The 21,363-nt window shown below is 40.2% G+C and overlaps 2 protein-coding genes and 1 non-coding gene across 9 annotated transcripts in view; 2 read left to right on the top strand and 1 right to left on the bottom strand.

Annotated features, from left to right (window-relative positions):
* The first annotated feature begins 75 nt into the window (after window positions 1-75).
* Window positions 76-5,069, top strand: LOC123974335 (nuclear fragile X mental retardation-interacting protein 1-like). The gene is made up of 9 exons (XM_046054959.1): window positions 76-210; window positions 303-407; window positions 494-556; window positions 646-722; window positions 869-961; window positions 1,092-1,261; window positions 1,397-1,537; window positions 3,719-3,981; window positions 4,103-5,069. The coding sequence occupies exons 1-9, from the start codon at window positions 76-78 to the stop codon at window positions 4,586-4,588; spliced, it is 1,533 nt and encodes a 510-aa protein (XP_045910915.1). The 3' UTR covers window positions 4,589-5,069.
* Window positions 5,070-6,123: 1,054 nt separating this feature from the next.
* Window positions 6,124-21,363, top strand: part of LOC123973402 (cilia- and flagella-associated protein 47-like) — a 71,501-nt gene continuing 56,261 nt past the window's right edge. For 4 of the 7 annotated variants that reach the window (XM_046053404.1, XM_046053397.1, XM_046053389.1 and 1 more), the window contains exons 1-19: window positions 6,151-6,478; window positions 7,411-7,568; window positions 9,538-9,653; window positions 9,922-10,060; window positions 10,272-10,356; window positions 10,475-10,615; window positions 10,880-11,049; window positions 11,398-11,504; window positions 11,673-11,902; window positions 11,992-12,199; window positions 14,773-15,001; window positions 17,172-17,324; window positions 17,439-17,625; window positions 17,729-17,825; window positions 18,106-18,322; window positions 18,413-18,657; window positions 18,867-18,997; window positions 20,882-21,004; window positions 21,104-21,235. In XM_046053404.1, the coding sequence (XP_045909360.1) occupies window positions 6,335-6,478; window positions 7,411-7,568; window positions 9,538-9,653; window positions 9,922-10,060; window positions 10,272-10,356; window positions 10,475-10,615; window positions 10,880-11,049; window positions 11,398-11,504; window positions 11,673-11,902; window positions 11,992-12,199; window positions 14,773-15,001; window positions 17,172-17,324; window positions 17,439-17,625; window positions 17,729-17,825; window positions 18,106-18,322; window positions 18,413-18,657; window positions 18,867-18,997; window positions 20,882-21,004; window positions 21,104-21,235 (3,012 nt within the window). In that variant the 5' untranslated portion in view covers window positions 6,151-6,334. Of the gene's footprint in view, window positions 6,479-7,410; window positions 7,569-9,537; window positions 9,654-9,921; window positions 10,061-10,271; window positions 10,357-10,474; window positions 10,616-10,879; window positions 11,050-11,397; window positions 11,505-11,672; window positions 11,903-11,991; window positions 12,200-14,772; window positions 15,002-17,171; window positions 17,325-17,438; window positions 17,626-17,728; window positions 17,826-18,105; window positions 18,323-18,412; window positions 18,658-18,866; window positions 18,998-20,881; window positions 21,005-21,103; window positions 21,236-21,363 lie in introns of all 7 variants that reach the window. The other 3 variants (XM_046053430.1, XM_046053413.1, XM_046053422.1) reach the window with 2 other exon arrangements.
* Window positions 11,262-11,333, bottom strand: trnad-guc. The gene has a single exon. It is a non-coding gene; the product is annotated as a tRNA-Asp (tRNA).

The raw sequence follows: 21,363 nt of genomic DNA, 5'->3' as shown, positions 1-21,363 counted from the left end.
GTGTGTGTGTGTGTGTGTGTGTGTGTGTGTGTGTGTGTGTATATATATATATGTGTTATAAAGATTGCGGTATTGATGTTTGTGTGCGATGCTGTTATGCCTCTAACTTCTGCTTTGTCTTCAGGTCAAAACTATGGTCGTGAATGGCATCAAGGAGGACATCAAGGCGGAAGACAGAATTATGGGCCCCCCAACAATCATGGGAAAAAGGTAACTGTCTGTTAGCACATTGCCACTCAAATTATGATCACACAACAGCGGTGCACTGATCAGCCAAACACTGATCTGTCTATAACCCACAGCAGAAAAATAAGAAGGAACCAGAGTATTCCCACTTTTGTGACACATGTGACCGAGGCTTCAAAAACCAGGACAAATACGACGAACACATTTCTCAACATGTCAAGGTATTTTGATAGAGTATATTGTGCTTTATTCCCTGTCATTTATGGAAATTGGTATGCGGATTTTTCATTGAATGTCTTTCGTCCAGTGTTCTGTGCCCGACTGCACCTTCATGGCTCATGAAAAAATAGTCAGCATCCACTGGAAAAATGTAAGTGAAATAACTTGCAGCGTATCTGGAACTTAGGCTCCTGGTATTTTCTTTTTTCTGATATCAGTGTTTTTATATTCCGTCTGTAGAACCACGCACCAGGAGCTAAAAGAATCAAGCTGGACACACCAGAAGAGATTACAAAATGGAGAGAGGAGAGGCGCAAGTCAGTATTCACAAATAGATTGTTGAAACTGTGGCAGCCATTCCATGATATTATACAATGGTTTTCTGTATTTGAAATAGATTTTTCTAATGAGCAAAACTGAGTGATTGTTGTTGTTCAACTCGAGTGTTAATGTGTCTTCCCAGAAACTACCCAACACTTCAGAATATGGAAAGGAAGCAAAAAGTGATGGCAGTACGGGAGGAGACAGGAGCTGTTCTAGAGACAGCTCAGTTTGGGTGAATTATGTATTTAGCACAGATCTGTCCTCTTTTCCCTTCTGTTGCAACCATGAACAATAATAATTTGCGCTCATTTGCTTTGACATGACATCTGATCTAAATGTAGACTTTAATATTTTATTTACAGACGAATGAGAGGCAGAGGACGAGGTCGTGGCTGGGGTAACAGAGGGTTTCGTGGGCGACACCAGCGAGGCCCTCACCCATCAGACAGCAACGCTACAGGGAGACCGCCATTCCTCACCCAGCCCTGCAGTGACGGGGATCCACTGGGAGCGCTGGCCAGCAGTGACCATGGTGAGTGATGGGTCACAGTATTCAAAGACTGTAAACGACCCCTTGAAAATAAAGTCACATACTGACATCTGGGACAAACTACCTGTGTTTTAGGAAACTGATTTGTATTGCAATATGTTTCTCATGTGTTTCCAGATTCTGACAGAGAGGACCCGGCTGCTGAGTCCGGGGCTAGTGGTCTGGTTGTGGCTCCCAAACAGATGAGCTCAGCTCTGGGCTCCCTGGTGGCTAACTACGGCTCCATGAGCGAGAGTGAAAGTGATGAGGGACCAGAGTGTAAGTTTGTCACCATCCTCCACCTGCTACAGAACAGAATGTACATGGGTGCTACATCTATCGGGACGATCTGTGGGTACCACTCCCCACCGGTATATGATGTTTCGAAATGATATATGCCATTGCTAATTAGTAGTAGTCTACAACCGCACTTTGAGCTAAAGGCTAACGCCAGCACATTATTGTTACAGTGACAATGCTAGTTTTTAATGTTTACCATAATCATCATCTTACTTTAGGTTGTTAGCATGCTAACATTTGCTTATTAGCACAAAACACAAGTATAGCTGAGGCAGATGGGAATGTCGTTTCATAGCAATCCATCCAGTAGTTTTATATTTTTAATGAGAGGCGAGCAGGTAGGGATGAGCAGGCAATCTGACCAGCGGAGCCACTAGGGGGTGTGATCCCGTGAAACTGTTGTGGTGCTCGTCTCATGCACACCCCGGCCAGCTGCCAGAGTTGAATTTTCTTGAACTTTTTTCTAAGCGAAGCACAGTGCATCAATGGACAACAGACTGATCCTTGCTGTTTGTGAGTTTCCTGAATTATGTAACTGTTTCCTTAACAATTATTGGAACATAAACAGACAATGACTGTCACTGCTTTCTCTTATTCATTTAAAATAATCAAATAGCTTTACACAGCTTGAGCACCAGTCTTTGACGCCGGTCCATATCTGAACTAAACACTAGACCTAACTAACTCACAGAGAACTAGTTAGCATCACGTGTAAACTTACTAACTGAACTGATTTTGAAAGTTAGTAGTTTTATTATCGTCTTTCAATAATTTCTAGAAGATATATTTAAAAAATGTTTCTATAGCTTCTAAAGAAATACAGCTGTACCTGCAGGAACACAGTGCATAGAAGAAGAAGAAGAGCACTTATCTGCCTGTCTGTTCACATGAGGAGCACAGTGGGGCCCCGCAGATCCAAGCGAGTTTGCAGGCGCAGCGTCCCTGTCTGAAAAGGCCCTTAAACTGGGAGCGTGTGCCATGAACATACAAATGAACCTTTCTGGAAGCTATGCTATTAAGGCTAGAAAGCTTGGCCTTGACTAAGTAAACGCCAACAGGTAGTCAGTCAAAATATCTTTTCTTAATTTAAGAAATGATTTATTTCCATGGAACATCAGTGATTATGCTGTCTATTACTAATACCATTACCATAGCAGTGGTATATATCAGTCAGAATTATCATAAGCCAGTGGGGAAGAGTATGTGGACGTCTGCACCATCTGCCAATAGAACAGTAACATACCGCTTGTTAAAGCAGGATGCCACCAACAGTTGAAGATTGGATTGGAGATAAAACATGAGTGGCACATGGCGTGTTCTAGCAAGACACGGTGAATGGCAGTTAAACACAAGTGGCACATTTGAAAGCTCCATAAACCAGCAGAACAGCGGGAGCATACTAACATACTACGGTATCGGGGATATAACGTTAAAACAACAGTGGCACACCACCAGCCATATTTTAGTTCTGGCACTACTGGCTGCATTTATCAGTGTGAAATCTTTTATTTCACTTGTGAAGTTGACTCCTTTTTGCTGTAAGTGGAGAAGTGTCTTTGCTAAATGTTTTTATTAATCACCACATTGGAGGACTTAAAAATCTTACAAAGTAGGGAGAATATTCTTCAATAATGTCCAGGTCATGAAAAGTTTGGAAACTGGACATAAATTTTGAAATAAGATCCTTTTATCATCCTTTTTATGAAAGTACATAATATTTTGCATTCAAAAACACCTGGCAAGTTAAAAGACATTCAGTGCAATCGATATATAAATCAATATATAAATAAATATCTATGACAGGGTAAAAACTTAAATAATTATTATTATAAATTAAATAAAAACCTATTCAGTCTCTAAATAAATAACAACAGTGACACTTTTTTGTTCATGTGTATTTATCTATATTTCAGGTAAGTAATTAATTAAGTAAATAAATTTGACCCAATACAGGCTGTATTATATTTAGGGTTCTGTTAAAAATACACATTCACAACATACTTTCAAAAATATACACAAGATACACTAATTTGACAGAGTAAGTTTGGTCACGTTGATAGATAACATACACATTGGGAAATAGCTTCTCACAGGAAAAGACACTTAAATATTCCATCACTTATGTTCAGTGTTCCCATTATCCTTTTCCTTGTGTTTCAGCCACCCCCATTCAGAGAGCCAAAGACCTTTTGCGGGAAAACCAGGCTCTCCTAAACACAATACCAGCAAACTCCCAGGACAGAGGATCCTCTGGGGGCTGGGGAACCTCTTCACAGGGTACAGAGACTCACAAAGGGCCCCAGCCTGACTGTGCCCTTCAGACACCTCACAGCAGAAGAGGAAGAGGGAGAAGAGGAGGCAGGGGTGGTAGAGGAGGACACCAAGATACACCGCAGACACGCCGTCCCACTCTACTTGAGATGGTGAGGAGACATCTGAGATTATACACGCATCTTTCACTGGATTTTAAACACAGAGAGAGTAAAATTATATTTAAACTTCTCAGCCCTCAAGAACTTCTCTATTTTCTTTCACTCTGTTTAGTTACTGGCCCCAGACGTCCGCCACGAGAGGAATGTCCTCCTGCAGTGTGTGCGCTTTGTTGTCCGAAACAACTTCTTCGGCCTGGAGAACAGACCTCAGGAGGGGGTAAAGGATAAAGCCAGACCAGCTATCCCAGCTGGAGAGGATGAAGGGAGGCAGAAAAGACCATCAGAGGAAGCCAGGGCTGTGCTTCAGGAGGTTGGTGGAGAGAGAAGTTTAGCAGAAGAAACAAGTAAAGCTGTTGAGCTTGACAAGAACTTGCCACAAAACTGTGAGGACCAGGGTTTGCAGAGTGATCAAGCATGCGCAGAACCATCCAGGGATCTTCCAGCGTCAAGTGCTGAGCAGGGTGCAGGGGATGTCATCCAAAATGCTGAAGAGACAACTGCTAAAGACTGCCTTGATGTGACAGCCACAGATAATATCACATCTACCTCTAATATTTATGATGATGAAATTTGGGAGAGCCCTGGTGCTGTTATGTGAAATCCGAGCAAATGACTGGAATGGATTAATCGTCTTTTGTAACATAAAAGTGAGACACTTGTCTTTCACATCGATGTTAATACTTTCTTCTTTTTTTTACGTGATGTTAGTTTGACTAACGATATCCAGTTATATTTTTGTAACATGATGTGTACTAAAGAAAGACAATCATATTTTTTTGTGTGAAATAAATCACATAAACCCTACTGATAATTTTACATTTGTGTTTGTTTAACTTTTAAGATGAAAGTTTGTGTTGAGTTAGAAAGTTAAAGGAAATTCATAATGTGTATTTTACTAGGGCTGTAACTGATTAATCTGTTATTTTAAGTATCCATCCATCCATCCATCGTCAACCGATTATCCTGCGTACAGGGTCGCATTATTTTAATTATTTTGTTGATTTCATTTGTTTGGTCAAAAAATTGTCATAAATGTCAATCACTGTTTCCCAAAGCCCAATAACACGTCCTCAAATGTCTTGTTTTGTCCACAACCCAAAGATATTCACTTTACCGTCGTAGAGGAGTAAAGAATCCAGAAAATATTTACGTCTAAGAAGCTGGAATCACACACAGTTTCTTTAATAAACATTCCAACTGAGTAATTGATTATTAAATTAGTAGGCCAATAATGTAATAGTTGAAAACCAATTGATTATTGTTGCAGCTTAAGTATTTATAGCACTTTATTATATTGCAATAACACATTATGAGTAGTGGCAACATAAAACATTCACTTAAGATGCCAAAAGATGTTAGATTGATTTATCAATCAATGTAGAAAATTATTGTTATTACACCCCATTCTAACTTCATGCAATGGCAAAACACTGAGAAAGAAGTGGGATGAGATTATTTTTAGAAACCATCTCAGCTTTTTTAATAATGATAGTCTGTCTTGATATTTACAGTATCCAGTGGTGGACCAAGTATTTAGATAATTTACTTAAGCAAAAGTACTACTACCACACTGTAAACGTAGTCTATTAACAGTTAAGTACTGCATTGAAAATGTTACTTCAGTAAAAGTAGAGAGTGTAATCAGGAAAACGTACTTAGTATTAAAAGTAAAAGTAGTCATTGCAGAAAATGTCTTATGTGACTTTTATACTAGTATTTATTATGCCATCACAGTTACCCAGACCCCAAAGTGACAATTTCATAATACTTTGTTTTGTCCAGCCAACGTTACATTTTAGTTATTAATAATTAAATTATTTATAATTAAATCTTAACATTTGTAAAGCTGGAACCATGAAATGTTTTCTCATGAAAAAATGTCTATCAGATAAATGTAGTGAAGTTATTTCCCTCTGAGATGTAATGGAGTAGAAGTAGAATGTGGCATGAAAAGAATGTAGGCTACTCAAGTGCTACTCAATTTGTACTTAAGTACAGTACTTGAGTAATATTTACTGTCCAACACTGATGGTATCTAAAATATAACATTCTTCTGAAATATACGAGATACTTCGGCTGTGTGTAAATGTTTGCAGTAAGTCCGGTGTCACCGTCCACCTGGACCGCCCGAGGCTGTAAAACGAGCGCAACTGCTGGTGTTGCCCTAGAAACCACCTGAGCCGTAGTTGTTTAGTCTCCAACGTTTTGACAACACTGACTGTCGGTATGCGAAGCAACAAGTCGACACAGTTGTGCGATAAATTACGTTTTAATGAGAGAAGAAGTGTACTTGTGGCGTTTGGCGTCTGTAAGTAATTAACGTTAGTTGCTAGAAAGTCCCACCATGGCTGGAAGTTGTGTTCAAATTGACCCACCGTGTGTCGAGTTCAACGATGTGACAGTCGCGCAGGTTTACAGGACCACAGTCACGGCAACAAATGTTGGGAAAACATCGAAGAAAATAATAATTAAAAAGCCCGCGTCAAAGGTAACGTAAACTATGGACAACCGACCATATTAAAATTAAAGACAAAAAAAAACTTCGCTAACTAAATAAGAATCTTGCTAACTTAGCTACCACACCTTGTGCAAGATATTGCGTTAGCTTTATCTTACCGTCAAACGTTATGTATTTTAGATTTATTAATACATTAACAGATACTTTTTTTGTTTTAATCTTGACGATTAGGTCTTACAGCTCATGGAAATCAAAAATCCATATGTCAGAATATTAGAACAAAGAATTAAATGTCGACCTGAGAAGAGGCTTTAATCTCTCAGTCTGTTTCAGTAAACACAACCACAATCATGGGGAAGACTTCTGAAATTGTCCAGAAGTCACTCATTGACCCCCTCCACAAGAAGGGTAAGCCCAGGTCTTTGCTGAAAGCGCTGGCTGTTCTCAAAGTGCTGGATCCAAGCATATTCATGAAAAGTTTACTGGAAGGTTAAAGTGTGGTAGGAAAAGGTGCACAAGCAACAGGGATGACCAAAACCTTGACAGGATTGTCACGCAAAGCTGATTCAAGAACTTGGGGGAGCTTCACAAGGAGTGGACTGAGGCTGGAGTCAATGCATCAAGAGCGACCAGGCAGACATGTCCCACGAAATGAGCTAAAAGTGTCACGTTCCTAGTGTCAAGCCTCTCCTGAACCAGAGACAATCTCAGAAGAGTATTACCTGGGCTAAGGAGAAACAGAACTGGACTGTTAATGAGCTGTAAGCTGTAATCATCGAGATTAAAACAAATAAAGGCACATTAACATTACTGTGTTTTGAGCATGTCTCTTTTAAAATGTGTTTCTAAATGTTTGGTATTTTAATTAAAATGTTAACCTTACGATCAAAGCAGTTCTTTCTTCATGTTCAGTTGATGCCCCTTTCTCCCTCTTCTTCTTTTTGTATTTCTTTTCCCTGCAGTTGTTCAAGTTCACCATATCTAGCTCAGCCAAGGTGCTGGCTCCTGGTCTGTCTGTAAGCGGTGTGCTGGAGTTCACTCCAGAGGAAGAGAAGGAGGTCAGAGAGAGCCTCCTGATTCATATAGACGATGTGGAAACCATCAAAATACCACTGCTGGGGTAAGAAGGCTAGAAATATGGTCTATATAGAAGTGGGTAGAATAGCCAATGAATGTACTCAAATAAAATGACTGTTACTTTGCAAAATCAAGGACTCAATTAGAAGTAAAAATGGTCATCAAAACATGAGTACATGAGTAAGTATTTTCGGAAAAAATTACTTGAGTAGCGAATAACACTGGTAAAGAAGCATACATACACTTACCCACGTGTATTTATTTGTGTCATCATCTCCTGATTAGATAACCTGCCACATATATACAAGGACAATATTCCCAGTGTGTATTGATCAAGTGTGATCACAAAATACTACATTAATATTATAAGTACGCCAATGAGTAAAGATTGTTTTTAAAATATATATTCTTTTCTTGTTGTCTCCTATAATAAATTATGATTAGGCAAACAAATGAATTTAAGAGATAATGCTGTGATGTTACAAACGTTGTTGCCCGTTAAGTATTTTCACTTTTTTCATCAGTGATTGAAACATTGTATCAGTCTATTTGAATGTATCTAAATGTAACAGAGTAAAAGTAATGATTTTTCTCTAAACATCTACTCAAGTAAAGTATGATGCCTTAAAACTATACTGACTGTGACAAGTACAATTTGCTCAAAAAGTTGCTTGAGTACATGTAATGGAGTAAATGAAACTCGTTACTACCTCTGTATATATACTGTATAAATTATGTATTAACATATATTAGATATTAGACTGATATGGGATTTTTAAGAATGATACCGATTTTGATATTTGAGGCCGATATTGTTTTTTCTCTACTTTTCAGAAACACATAACATAAACAAAGCTTATCCCTAACATTTAATATGTGTACCGTAAAACTTCAGTATATAGTCGAGTCCCAAATAGCCGCCTACCCCGTTTACTGGCCTGGTGTGGGAACGCATTTTGACAAATAAACGCAGGTCTCCATTAAACGCCTGGTCTGGTTTTTATAGAAGTTCTTTGGATGTATATAACCCCGCCTGGTCGCCCGCTTAGATCGTTAATACAAATATTAACGTTAAAACTTATGATCAATATGGATTTACTACACATCGTTAGATCGGTTAGATTCTCCATAATTCAATCATTCAGTTAATTTAACAGAAACAACAAGCCCCAAAGTCTAATTCATATAGATTTACTGGTGTAACCGGCATGGTAGGCTACAAGAGATGAAAAAAAGAAGTGCAGACTCTCTGAAGCGCTCATTAAGTCCGAATGTGTCCGTTCCTTGATTGTTATTCCTTTAGTCTGTAAGGGTCCACCGATCAAAAGAATCAAAACAGCTTTTTATAAAAGTTAATCCAAGTTGTGAGTACTGTTATGTGAAGTCCTGACGTGTATTTTATATTATTTAATAATTTTTAATAATATTCTGTTTGAAATATATAAACTGTTTCATAGGAGCCTATTTCAGTTTTGTGCAAGAGGAGTGAAAGGCCTGTCCCAAACATAGGCAGGGTCAATTCAGTGATTTTAACAAATAAAAGCCCGGGCTATTAATCAAAGTTTTACGGTAGTTATTACAATTCATTTGAGTAATCATTATTCTTAAAAATAATAATAATAGAAATAAGTTTTTTTTATTGTACTTTAAACAAAAGTACAGCTGATTATGTCTGCTGATTGCAGTGTTTTGTGGTGAATTTGTGTGTTGCCAACGGGGGAGTTTGCCGAGTGCCCTCTGGTGAACAAACCGTACAATAATACTCATCACATGATTGAAGGATCTGTCTTATTTTTTATTTTTTATTGGCTGTTCGAAACACCAATACTGATGTATCGCAATTAGGCAATATTAGCCGTTAATATCTGCTAATATACACAGATTTATTGGTTGGTCTCTAATGTGTATGTACCAAACACACTGCCTGTGTCATAGTCATTTATTGATGTTCATGCATATATCTCCACACATGTTTTGACATTTTAACTATCTTTGTTTATGTTCTCCTCTAGGTTTCCCAGGGGCTGTTCCCTCCTAATGGACTCAGTACTAGACTTTGGCTGTATTGCTGCTAGCAGTCAGGTGATCAGCAAACATCACCATATAACCAATCAGGGATCAGCACCAGGTAAATCAAGCACGTTTTTCTTGGCCTGAAGACACTTTATCTAAGTTGCTCAAAAGGGGGTGACATATACATTTTCAAAAACACAGACTTCATGACCTAGCTGCTTGTGTAAATTATATGTATCGTCTGAAAACCTCTCTCTACCAGAAAATTTAATCATTTACAAAAGTGGTAGAAATCCTATTTATTATAAAAATGTTCTTAAGCAATAAGGATGATTTAGTCAATTGACCCAATAAGAATATGCATATGCATATATGTGTTGAAGGTGTGTTCCAGGTGCAATACAACGGAGACCCCTCAGTCAGACTCTCACCCTGCGTTGGAGTTGTAGCAGCTGGCGCCACCCAGTGGCTGAAAGTGGAACTGCGTACAGACAGACCCATACAGATAGATGAGAAAGCTCTGTAAGAAAGATTTTATGACACCAGTCCAAGAAAACTGTGAACACAGATAGCATATATTAAAGGGATTGGCCACTAAATACAAATCACATTTATTTAGGTTTTAAGATTTGTATGGAAGCTTGCCAAAATGTACATCTCAATGGAAAATTAACCTTTTAATTAGTTGTTTGTAGTAGTACTGTACATGAACCTCACCCTACTTCTGTCCCAGGGTGAAACTCCAGAATCGCTCTCCTGTAGTTTTCAGTATCAGGGCTGAAGTGGTGGACCAACGCCTTGAGGTCTTTGACCTGCAGGTATTTCAGTGGAATTCATATATTGACGTTCATCTTTCCCTGTCTAAATGGTGTTCATGTGAAGACGTTTGTGCTTATTCTGCTTTCTGTTGATGAAAATAACCCCATCATTTTACAGGGAGCTCCACTGTCCTGTCTGTGGTTTGGACCTGCATACTTTGGGACGTCCCGTGTGGAGAATGTGGTTCTGAGAAACAATGCACCGCAGGCATGTGACTGGGTCTGTCTGCTCCAGGATACTGCAGCTGAGACTGAGGTGGTGAGTGATGCCCCTAGGTTAAGTAGGCATGGCTGCTAATTTGTGTATAGGCATGTTTGTGTTCAGGCGAGGAAATAGTTAGGGACAGATGTTAAAGACGGGCTGATAGAAAGTAAAAAAAAGCTGTTTAAGTTATTAGTTTGGGAGGTGGACAAGTAGAGACGCAGATAGACTTGTCATTAGGTGAGTAGGAGGGGTAAACAGGAAGGAAGCTACTGAACTGAATGAAAATTAAACAAGGCTTTTACTGTGGTGGCCGTGCAGGGAACAGATCTCCAGAAGAGCACCGGCGCTGCCCTGCTGGAAAGAATGGAGAGGTGCAGCACAGCCACCCAAGACGTCTCTCAGGTCTTGGCGTGTGTCCCCAAACAGGGTAGACTGGGACCGTATGACAAAACCACCGTGGCAGTACGCTTCAGCCCCATCTGCAAGAGGTAAATTATCTGTGAATGTGTGAATCTGAAAACAACAAAAATAGATTTTCTGAATTTCATGTCAAATAGTACCCAGTGACATTGCTATTTAACAATGTCATTGAGTTAATGTTGTGTGAATTTATTGTATGGTAAAATGTCTTTATAGAGTTGATGTTAAGATGAATGTAAAAGATATATGTTACAGGGAAGGGTGTAAGAAAAATGTATTTCTCCCCGTCGGGGAATCGAACCCCGGTCTCCCGCGTGACAGGCGGGGATACTCACCACTATACTAACGAGGAGTTTACGGCAATATTGCTTAAGTGGTTTCAATTTATCTTAACCCACTTAACTTGTCTCTTGCAGTACTACTGAAGAGAAGAAGCGTGATTACTCAACCAGCCGTCAAGACTACTGTCTTTACCTCCTGTTTGAGTCAGTGGGAAGCAGATATGGCTTCACTCACCATAAAGGTACTCTCAACACACACACACACACACAGATTTCACATTACAAAATACAATACAGCAAAAACCCTCAGAGGACTGTTTCGAGCCAGCAATTCAGTTCATATAACTTTATGAGCAGAATATTTATTGAGTCATTAAAAGATAATTAACAGACCATCTTCGTCTCTTTAGGTAACAGTAGTGTGGAGCTGGCAGTGACAGGCTCTGGGCTGCCTGTGTCTCTGGTGCCTAGTCCCTCTCGAAGGTTTAATTTCCTCACCTGTGAGATGGGCCAACGTGTAGACCTGCTCTGTGTGCTGCAGAACCTCTGCCCTCAACTTCCCATCAATTTCTGCTTCCGCAAGTTAGCACATTTCACTGCTAAGCCCTCCACTGGCGTGATCTCCCCCGGGCAATGTCAGGTAAGGACAGTGTTTGATTCAGTTATTTATTTATAGATCCAAGTGGAGCAGTGAACGTAGGCACTTTTTTCCTCTGTTGTGTTCCCCAGGATGTAATTTTGTCTTTCACTGCACGGCAACAAGGGAGCTTCCAGGTGTGTCAGAAGGTAGACGTCTTAGGTAATGTTCTTCGGAGGGGTGGCAACACAGCTGAAGATGTTACTGGACTTGAGCTTTGCAGCTTCCACACGATCACTCTACACCTGTCTGCTGTCTGCCGAAATGAGACCACACACCCTGTACCTAAACTAAATCCTGGTGAGTATCAAAGGTTTAATCCCATGAAAAGAGCAAAACCAACAACGTGAGTGTCTCTCATAGAGCTGCAACGATTAATCGATTAGTTGTCAACTGTTAAATTCATTGCCAACTATTTTGATAATTAATTAAAGTCACTGCTGTGTTATGATATTAATAATAGACAGACCCTAATTGTCAAATGCCTGATCAGAAAAATACTGGACCTCAAATTCAAAAGGATTGCTGTGACACATAGATCAGTTTGAACACATGTAATCTATTTCCCCGAACTTCCCTTAGTAGTATGCAGTAAGATCATCACAGGCAAATGTAGTTTTCACGCTGATGCACGTTGTGCCAATCCACATTTCCGTAAAGGATTACATCTATGAATCACCCCGGCCCTAGTTAGTTGCCTCAATACTACTCAATATACTTTGACTTTCACCTACACTGTCTGTGGCTGTCAGCCCCAAGCTGTTTTTTAAACAAAGCTTTACAGCTCACAGATGTATAGTTCAAGCCTTAAAGTTCTCCGGCACAGTGCCGGAATTCCGGAGCGGGGCGTTTTCATATTCGACAATATATAAATGTCCGTGGAAAATATTCTTGCGTATTTTTTTAATAGTCGCTTGATATGTGTGTGAAGCGCCAGTCCTCAGGACAATCTCTGTTGGTGTATGCACAAAAGAAGGGGGCTGGCACTTCCTGACTACGTGGACACTCATTGGCTATTGTAGGCCGTGGACAGGGCATTGAATTTTCTATTGGGTCAATTAAGGTGTCACTCAAAAGGTCAAGGTGTCCTGTTTTTGTTTACATGCTAACAGTAGTTAAACAATGTAACAGTCCCTTTGTATTTATTGATTTATTGATTGAAAATGCATTGTGGACTAAATATTTTACTGGATTGGATCGTTAGGACCTTTGCCAACATAACAAGGCCAGTTTTGTTGGAATGTAATCCATCAATAGGCAATGGCTTTTCTGGTAAGTGGTGTCATTTTTGATTATTAGCAGTGCTTAAAGTGGGTCACCGGTACCAGTACTTCTTCTTTTTACTCTTTGGTGTAGTTTTCTTGGGTACTGGTGTCCTTTCCATATCAGGTTCTCTGGACAATATGTGACGCCTGTTCCCATTCTCGCCAGCCTCCTAATCTCTCGGTAGAAACTGAGGAGAAAGAAGCTCGGGTGCCTTCCATGCAGTCGCGTGCGTAAAGTTGCTCATCAAGTAAGCCTTTTGTGAACCGACTAATCACAGCCTGGAGGCGACGTAACACCAAAAAAAGTTTAATGCGCTACAGCAAACTTTAGAAATGTTTAACTTGTTGTTCTGCATGAATGATTATTGACGAGTAGTACTTAGCATTAACTAATTAGAAACTGTCCACCATGTAGATAATTTTTCTTACACAAATTTAATGAATGGAAACAACCCACACAAATGAAACTGCTGTCCAACTGGAACTAATATTTTACTTGTGGTGAGATAAATAGTAGGCTATATGAAATTATAATGAATACAATAACATTAGCCCTGAGACTGGCTGATAAACAAGGCAACATGTAAATGGTGAGTACCAGCAGGGCTGGACAATAAAACAATAATAATTATCAATCAATTATATTATTAATATAATTTTCCTCAATAACAATCCAGCAAATAAATGTTTAATTTAATTCATTTGAATCATAGACTAATCAGCACTTTTCTTTTTCTTTTCTTTTTAGGTATTTATGTTGAGGAAAAGGAACTGAAGACAGATTAGACCTAATGTTACTCATGCATATTTGTTGAAACAAACACATTTTGTGATAATTTTTTGAATGTTCTGCGCTTAGATTTGTGAAGTGTCCACTGTTTTTTTAAATGTCTGGTTTCTCTGACTTTCACTCAGGAGTAAAAAATTATTCATTGTGATAACGTTTCTGCCCATATCGCCCAGCCCTTTTCCCACTTCAAGCACCGATTATAGGTGGTTGCAAAAAAGGTTTTACCAGAATGCAGGAAATGAAGTGTTTAATGCTCAAATTTTTCAGACCCCCAGATTGAACAGTGTATAATTATTTTCTCGTCTTGTTCTTGCGAACCCAGTATTGTAATAACAGTCTTGTTAGCTATGTTTATCATCACACCCCTAATCTAAGCCATTATGTCCCTATCAGTTTTCAACACAGAGTTACGCTCTTGTCCCTTACCCTTCCTTTGTTGTAACCCCCGAATGCACTTCAGGTCCAGAAAATTGTCTTGCTTTAAGCCCTGATAGTTTCATTAAAGAGAAGATTCAGTAATTTCCTAAAACAGATGAGCACGCAGCTTTTTAGCAAACAAAAAGAAGAAAATAGTGCATTCTGTTTTTAGCGGTGGATTAATTCGCAATTGGTGCTTTGGTGAGTATTTGTAGCAGCAGGATGGTGTATGTGGGATTGAGTGAAAATACACTACAGCAAGTGTAGTACTTTCTGTGATGGTTTGGATCTTTTCATTGGATTTATTGTCAGGAAGAAATGTATTGAATATCACCAACTTGTACTCTAATTAGATGATTTTGATACGCCTGCCTGTCCTGCTCTAATTGTCTGCTTCACAGGCATCACTCCAGCAGTGACCAATCCAACTGGATCACAGCCTCACGTTCGGTACAGTGAACTGGCTTGCTGCCGTGGGATGGCACGTGCTGCTGTCCTCAGTGCTGACAAAACACGAATCCACGAACATCGCAGCGAGAGGAGTCAGAACACAGAGGGGGAGGAGTTCCTGGCTTTTCCTAATGACCGAGCCGCGAGCATCAGGCCTGCCTCTCCACATAGACAGTACAGGTAGGGGTTAAATAAACACACTATTTCACAGTCTCAGCGCATAATGACAGGCAATTCGTCAAGTGAAGTGTGTTTGAAGAAACAACAAATCCAAATTTCACAAAAGTATGAAATAGACATATTACATTTTGAAGAATGTAGTGTTAAAAACACTTATGCTGGCCGCACACTAGAGCAGAGGTTCTTAACCTTTCTGACAGTCTGACCCCTTTTTGAGGTTGAAAATATTTTGAGATGAGATTCCATTCACAACTGTAGTCCGTCTAGTTATTTCTAAGTTATTTTTTCTATAGTAGCATTCTTGCGACCCCCAGGGAGGTCTCAACCCCCAAGTTAAGAACCACAGCACTAGAGGATTATTGGTAGGATATTTGGTCCGATTCACCGTTATAGGTTTACAGACATAATCTTAAGGTCACTGACTGGCATGGAGGCCTCCTGATTTTGAAATCTAAGAGTGTCCGATCAGATGAGAGTGAGCTGACGGAAGCATCACCAACGTGTTCTGTATTTGCTCCCGCTATAAATGTCTTCTCAGCCTCAAGTCTTTTTTGTTTTTCTCTGCAAAACATTTCACACACAAGTGCATCTAGCTGACGATGACAGTCTGCCTCCATGTTTGTTTATGTCTGAAGTAGAGCCCAACCGATGTATCAGCCGGCAGATATTATCGGACGATATGAGCTAATTGCATTTAATCTGCATTGGCCGTTTAAAACAGCAGATATATGACTATTAAAAAAGAGACCTACAGTCAGATCCTTTACTCATGTCATGGGTGTTTCGTAGTTTGCCCACCCGAAGGTGACCAGCTGCAGCTCCCCTGTTAACTACAGGGGACCACAAAAACCACAGAAGAAAACAATCAGCTGACCGGAGTTTACCAGAGCATACACGCATCATTTAAAAACACGCTGTGCGAGCGGTGAGCCAGTCTTTTGTCAAGTTAATTACATGACTTTAATAATTACAAGAAAAACAGACTCAGTCACTTCTCCTCTCCTGAAAACATTCATGACTTGCTAACCCTCTCGCTTTTCACTACCATCTCCCGGCTTCCCACCAGCTCACAGCAGTTTAATGTTACGGTAGTTGGGTGCTGGACAGACATAACTGTACATTTATTTCAAACAGTGTGGCAGTTCTAGCGAACGGTCCACATTTGTCCCTAGTTCATCACTTCTAAATATTCTCTAACATCACGTAACGTTACAGCAGCTAATGCTGCCCGTTGCTAAATTAGCCACAAAGCTAATGCTGTGTTTATCAGTGGAGGAGCGCTAACTTTGATGAGCCGTTAAACTATACTTTCTGACATATAAATATATCTGCGAGCCGCCTGTTTGCAGTTAGTCTGCGTGTTTGAAATTATGGACATGTAAATAAACGTGAGCTGAACAAGAATCTAACACGGCTTCCTGTAGCTCCTCTTGTTGTGACGTTGTAGATGTGAAACGCTGTAGTCAGAGCCGTAACAGCTCTGGTTGTAGTTATAACGTTAGTTAAATGAAATCTCAAAGTTGCAGGTCCTCGTTGTAGACATTCCTGTAGTATTAGATGCATTCAACAGCAGCTCACTGTATCCTAGACGGCATGATTTATACCGATGGTGGTTAAGTGGTTTCACATAGCTTTGGTTAGCTGGTAAAGGGATGTACTAGATGTGAATGTGCTACATTGAAATTATGGCAGATTACATGTAAAGTGAAATACACTGCTTATTCTCTCTCACTCTCTCTGTTTACAGACGGCTGAAAAAGTTGCACCTTCCAGTAGCAAATATTTATTGATGTGCAATTGTTAACATGTTCACTTTTTGAGACTGTAATCTATTTTATTAACATAATCCATTTAGGAAAAGGTTTTATAGCCCACATACATACCAGCTTTCAATATCGGCCTGTTCTAAGTGTACTTTATGTAGTATATAAGGGGTCTACTATCCAAATCATTCTTAAAATCAAAATATCGGCTCATAAATCGGCTCTTTTTCACTTTGATATCGGCATCAGCATCGCCCCCCAAAAACCCATATCTGTCGGGCTCTAGTCTGAAGTCATGTTTTTCTTAGGATTGAAATATTAAAAATCCGTTAATTGTGTTGTTATGTCTTTGGTATCCTACATTGTTGAGATTTGAATATCCTCCTTCCTGTGTTTATTTTACTCAGGACCATCTTCACTGGTGTACACCGCTATCGCTATTTGGACACAAACTATGCTCTCACTGAGGAAGAAGAGGAGCAGAAACAGCAGAATCAACAGATTTACATAGACTTCATCAAACAGCTCAGACAGACTCGGCTACAGAAAATCAAAGAGAAGTAAGCTTTCCTATGAACGTTGTGATTACTGAGCTAAAGGCCCATTTCAAGGTTTTTTTGTCTCACAGTAAACGGTTGGAAATAGAGATATTGGACTTTGTTCTTGGTTTTTAGACCACAGGAAACAGTGGAAAACGATGTGGATATTGGGATTGTTCCTTCTCAAGGGCTTGTTCCCCCTACACTTTGCATCAGCGACCTGGAGAGCAGTGAGATCTCAGAGGCCAAGCCAAGTAACAGCTACGCTCTTCTAGCAACCAAGTCCAGCCTCCCCCAAGACAGGACATCCATCACCCAGAAGGTCAGATCAAATGTGGTCCCAAAAAACACATTTTAGTTCATTTAAATTGTAACAGAGTGCAACATTCATTTCGTTTTCTCTCCACCTCTTGCATTCTCTCCAGGCCTCAGAGATAATGAATGCAGTTCCCTCTACTAGACAGGAGATGGCAGACTGCAACAGGACTCTGACAGCTCAGGAGCTCTACCAAGTTGACATAGGTTAGAGATTCAGTCCAGAAGTGCTAGAGTCACTGTTTCTAAAAATAGCTTGAGTAAAACTGTGAGATTCAGCAAAACGCTTAGTACAAGTAGTAGTCTGTTTGTCTGTGTTGTTCTTTCTCCTTATACCCTGTGTGAAAGGAAGCTAACGTCAACACATCAACCTTTATTTATCACAGTGGTTGTTGATCATGTTGTTAAATCATTGATATAGCTAAGTGAAGAAGAGTTGTTTTCATGTTGTAAAGCCAGGAAAAAAAACTCCCTCTTTTCTCAACAGGTCCATTGTTAGTGAACTTTGGCGAAGTGTGTGTGCAGTCAGTGTGTGTTCAGAAGCTGAAGCTGATAAATCATCTGTCAATGTTCGTCTGGGTGCAGCTGGAGGTTGACTGCCCTGAGCTACAAGGCTCCTCACCCCTCTCCCACGTCTTGCCACCCCACTCCCACAACACCCTACCCCTGACGTTTCAAAGCAACACGCTGGGTCACTTCTACAGGTCGGTGGGGGAGGCAGCTCAACACACTTTTATTACATGAAAATTAATTATTGCAGTTCAAGTGCAATATGGCATACTTCTTTCCCCTAGACCTGTATCCTTCTCTGTGAACCAGCAACACCCTGGTCAAATACTGGTCCAGGCCGAGGTTGTCCCCTTGGCTCTGGAGCTTTCCACCTCTCTGCTGGTGCTCCGCCCAAACCCCACTCTGCTTGCCCAGTCAGGTTACAGGAGCTCAGTTACCCTTCGAAATCGTCGTAACCACGCCGCAGAGTTCACATGGAAACCAGTGGTGACAGAGAGTGGCATCCTTTTCTCCATTCGACCGGCTACAGGTGCTGAATGTGACACTCTTGTTGAATGTCCTGAATGTCCCTGGGTGTGAGGTCCTGGTTTAGCATTTTCAAAGCCTTAATATCAACAATGTTACTTTGCATCATCTCTCTCTCTTTTGTGCTTGTGTTTAAGAAGCTGTATTGTGTTAATAAGCACTTTAATGAATGGATTTGCCTATGTTAATTATAGCTTATACAACATCCCCCAGGTACAGTGGAGCCATACAGGGAGTTGGACTGTGAGGTGGTGTGGCATCCCTCCTTCTCCTCCCCTCCAGAAGGAGACTTTGATCTCTCAGTCCATGAGGGCAAGACACAACGCCTGCACTGTGTTGCTAAGGTCTCCTGCACCATAATCCATTTCTCCACTATAATATATCAGGGGTTTGCGACATTTGTGGATGTGGAACAGGCAAGCAAGTTATGACTGGTGTTGTGGACCAGTTGCTGATTTGGGTCATACCATAACTGCATACCAGCCACTTATTCAACTTGTGTTGTCAGCAACTACTGTCATTATCTGCCTTTATTCAGAATTTAGTGAAGTCAAGTTAATTCAGCCAAGAGAGCGATTGTGCATATATAAACAGAAGATGAACTGTAGAACTCAAACTTTTTTTTTGGAAGTCATATAATGTAATTAAGAGACTTAATCACTGCTGACTCTAATATTGCTGACTTGAATTAAAAGAGGAAAGCGGACTTTTCATCTAACCCGTCATAGGAAGGCAAAATCAATGTCAGCAACAGATTGGGGTTGTGTTGTCGTGTTTTTTCTATTACTTCTTATATGCAGTCTATTCTTAATTTGGCTTTTGTGGATGACAGAAGCCAGCTTTACAGAGGCTAGTGGTCGGGAAGGCTGGTAAGGTTTTTACTGTTGATAGAGAATGCAAATTGAAGTGTTCTGTTATTCCTAAATCCCAAAATCACAGAGCTGATCTGTCTTAGCTTGCTCACGAAGGTCCAAAATCAAACTACTTGAGTATCAAATATGCACATGAACATCTGCTGTTATATGTTTGCAGGTTTCAGTAGTAGTATAGAGGTATCAAAACATCCACAGAAACTTTTTCATTCACTCTTGCAACATCGTTGAAAACCCAGTTCTTAAAGAAATGGATAATTTCTGTTTTTAAACCTGGGCCATATTTTCACATATTTTGGTGTCAACATGGCTAGTAGGTACAAAAACCTTTGGAATCTGTGCAGTAGATGGCTTCTGCTGGCAGCTGCGAACTGGCTGCAGTGGCTGCAATGTATTCCTTTTGGGAAACTGCCCATCAAAATTACATCCACAAAAAGTGACCACTGACAGGCTGAGACTGTTATACCAGGTGTCCAACAACATCATGGAAAGGATCCCTACTAATGACTCGATGACTACCTTTATTTTTAACCAGTAACTGAACTCTTGCTCAAGGACAATTCTTGCTCTGAAATCTAATGTGAGGGGAGTTGTTGCAGGAAGACGACGGTGGAAATGTTGGAGAGAGGAGTTTGTTGTGTGGTAGTAACGTTAAGAAATAAAGTCTTGCTAGTCTTCTACAACCCAGGTTTAAAAATACCAAAATGACCCTTTATACAACTATCAGGGATTTGCCTTGCATTTTTGGGTCAATTTTCTTATTGTAAAAATTATTATCCTGTATTTTTGTTACATTTATGAATAAGTGGCCAAACATAAAGGATGTCACCTTGAGATTGTTGCAAGATGGCTATAATTAATGGTAATAGCAAAAAAAAATCAACAATCTAAAAGATCAGTTCTGAGAAATAATATGAATGATCAAATAGAAAGTGCCTCTCTGCTGACCGATTTGTTTGTTTTTTTAACCAATGTTCAACAATCATATGAGGTCAGATCCATCAAAGAGGCAGATATTGATTTGTCCTCTGACAGCAGCCTCAGTAGACTAGAACACAGTGAGCAAAAAGAAGTGCTGTGCTGTAAGTAGGGCTTATGACTTTCATGCTTTTTTAAATGGAAAATCTCCCCCGCTCACACTTGCTGTCATTACTAACGCTCTCTTCACTTAGTCATACACCTACATGTTCTCTGGGGGCTTTCAATTTTGTAAAATGAGGGAAATCAGTGTCTAGAGTAGAATTAGACCCTGCAGGTTTAGGTAGAGCGAGTATGTAAATATACAACACTGGATTAAATGTCACAGAACAGTGATAAATAAGATTAAAAATTTCCTCTCCTGTCTGTCCTTCTCAGGTTGGACTCGCTAGTGTCCAGCTGGCAGAGAAACGGGTCATATTTGGATCAGTGCCTCTCAACATGCCTTCTGTCAGAACTGCCATCTTACACAACACTGGACAGAACCATGCCTACTACCAGGTGTGTCAACACACTCGTGTTTTTGCACAGATACTTACACACCAAAGAACAAAAATAGCCAGTCTCTCTTTCCTCTCTGTCTCTGCTTGTTTGAGGCAGGTGCTAGATGTTTGTCCCCTGCCAGGCATGATGGTGAGCCCACCTGAGGGCGTGGTGCCCAGTGGGGGGCAGGCTGCGCTCACGATCCACTTCCACCCCGAGTCTGTCATGAAGTTTGACACCAGAATTGAGGTGAGAGAGAGTAGGAAAGATGATTTGTTCCTGTGTGTGTGCGTAAGAAATCAAGAGAGGAATGAATGTACACTAAGCATGTGTGTGTATTACAGATAGCTCTGAAAAGCATGAAGTCCATTGAGCTC

The sequence above is a fragment of the Micropterus dolomieu genome, linkage group LG01 (genome assembly GCF_021292245.1).
Source record: "Micropterus dolomieu isolate WLL.071019.BEF.003 ecotype Adirondacks linkage group LG01, ASM2129224v1, whole genome shotgun sequence".
Lineage (NCBI taxonomy): Eukaryota > Metazoa > Chordata > Actinopteri > Centrarchiformes > Centrarchidae > Micropterus > Micropterus dolomieu.
Note: the sequence above shows the minus strand (reverse complement) of the source record. Positions and strands in the feature narration are given on the sequence as shown.

Bases quoted from the DNA above. Each gene is read 5' to 3' on its own strand.
- LOC123974335 (XM_046054959.1), top strand. From the start codon at position 76: ATGTTTGTGTGCGATGCTGTTATGCCTCTAACTTCTGCTTTGTCTTCA. The intron at 557-645 runs GTAAGTGAAATA...TTCCGTCTGTAG, and splicing joins TCAGCATCCACTGGAAAAAT to AACCACGCACCAGGAGCTAA. The intron at 723-868 runs GTCAGTATTCAC...GTGTCTTCCCAG, and splicing joins TGGAGAGAGGAGAGGCGCAA to AAACTACCCAACACTTCAGA.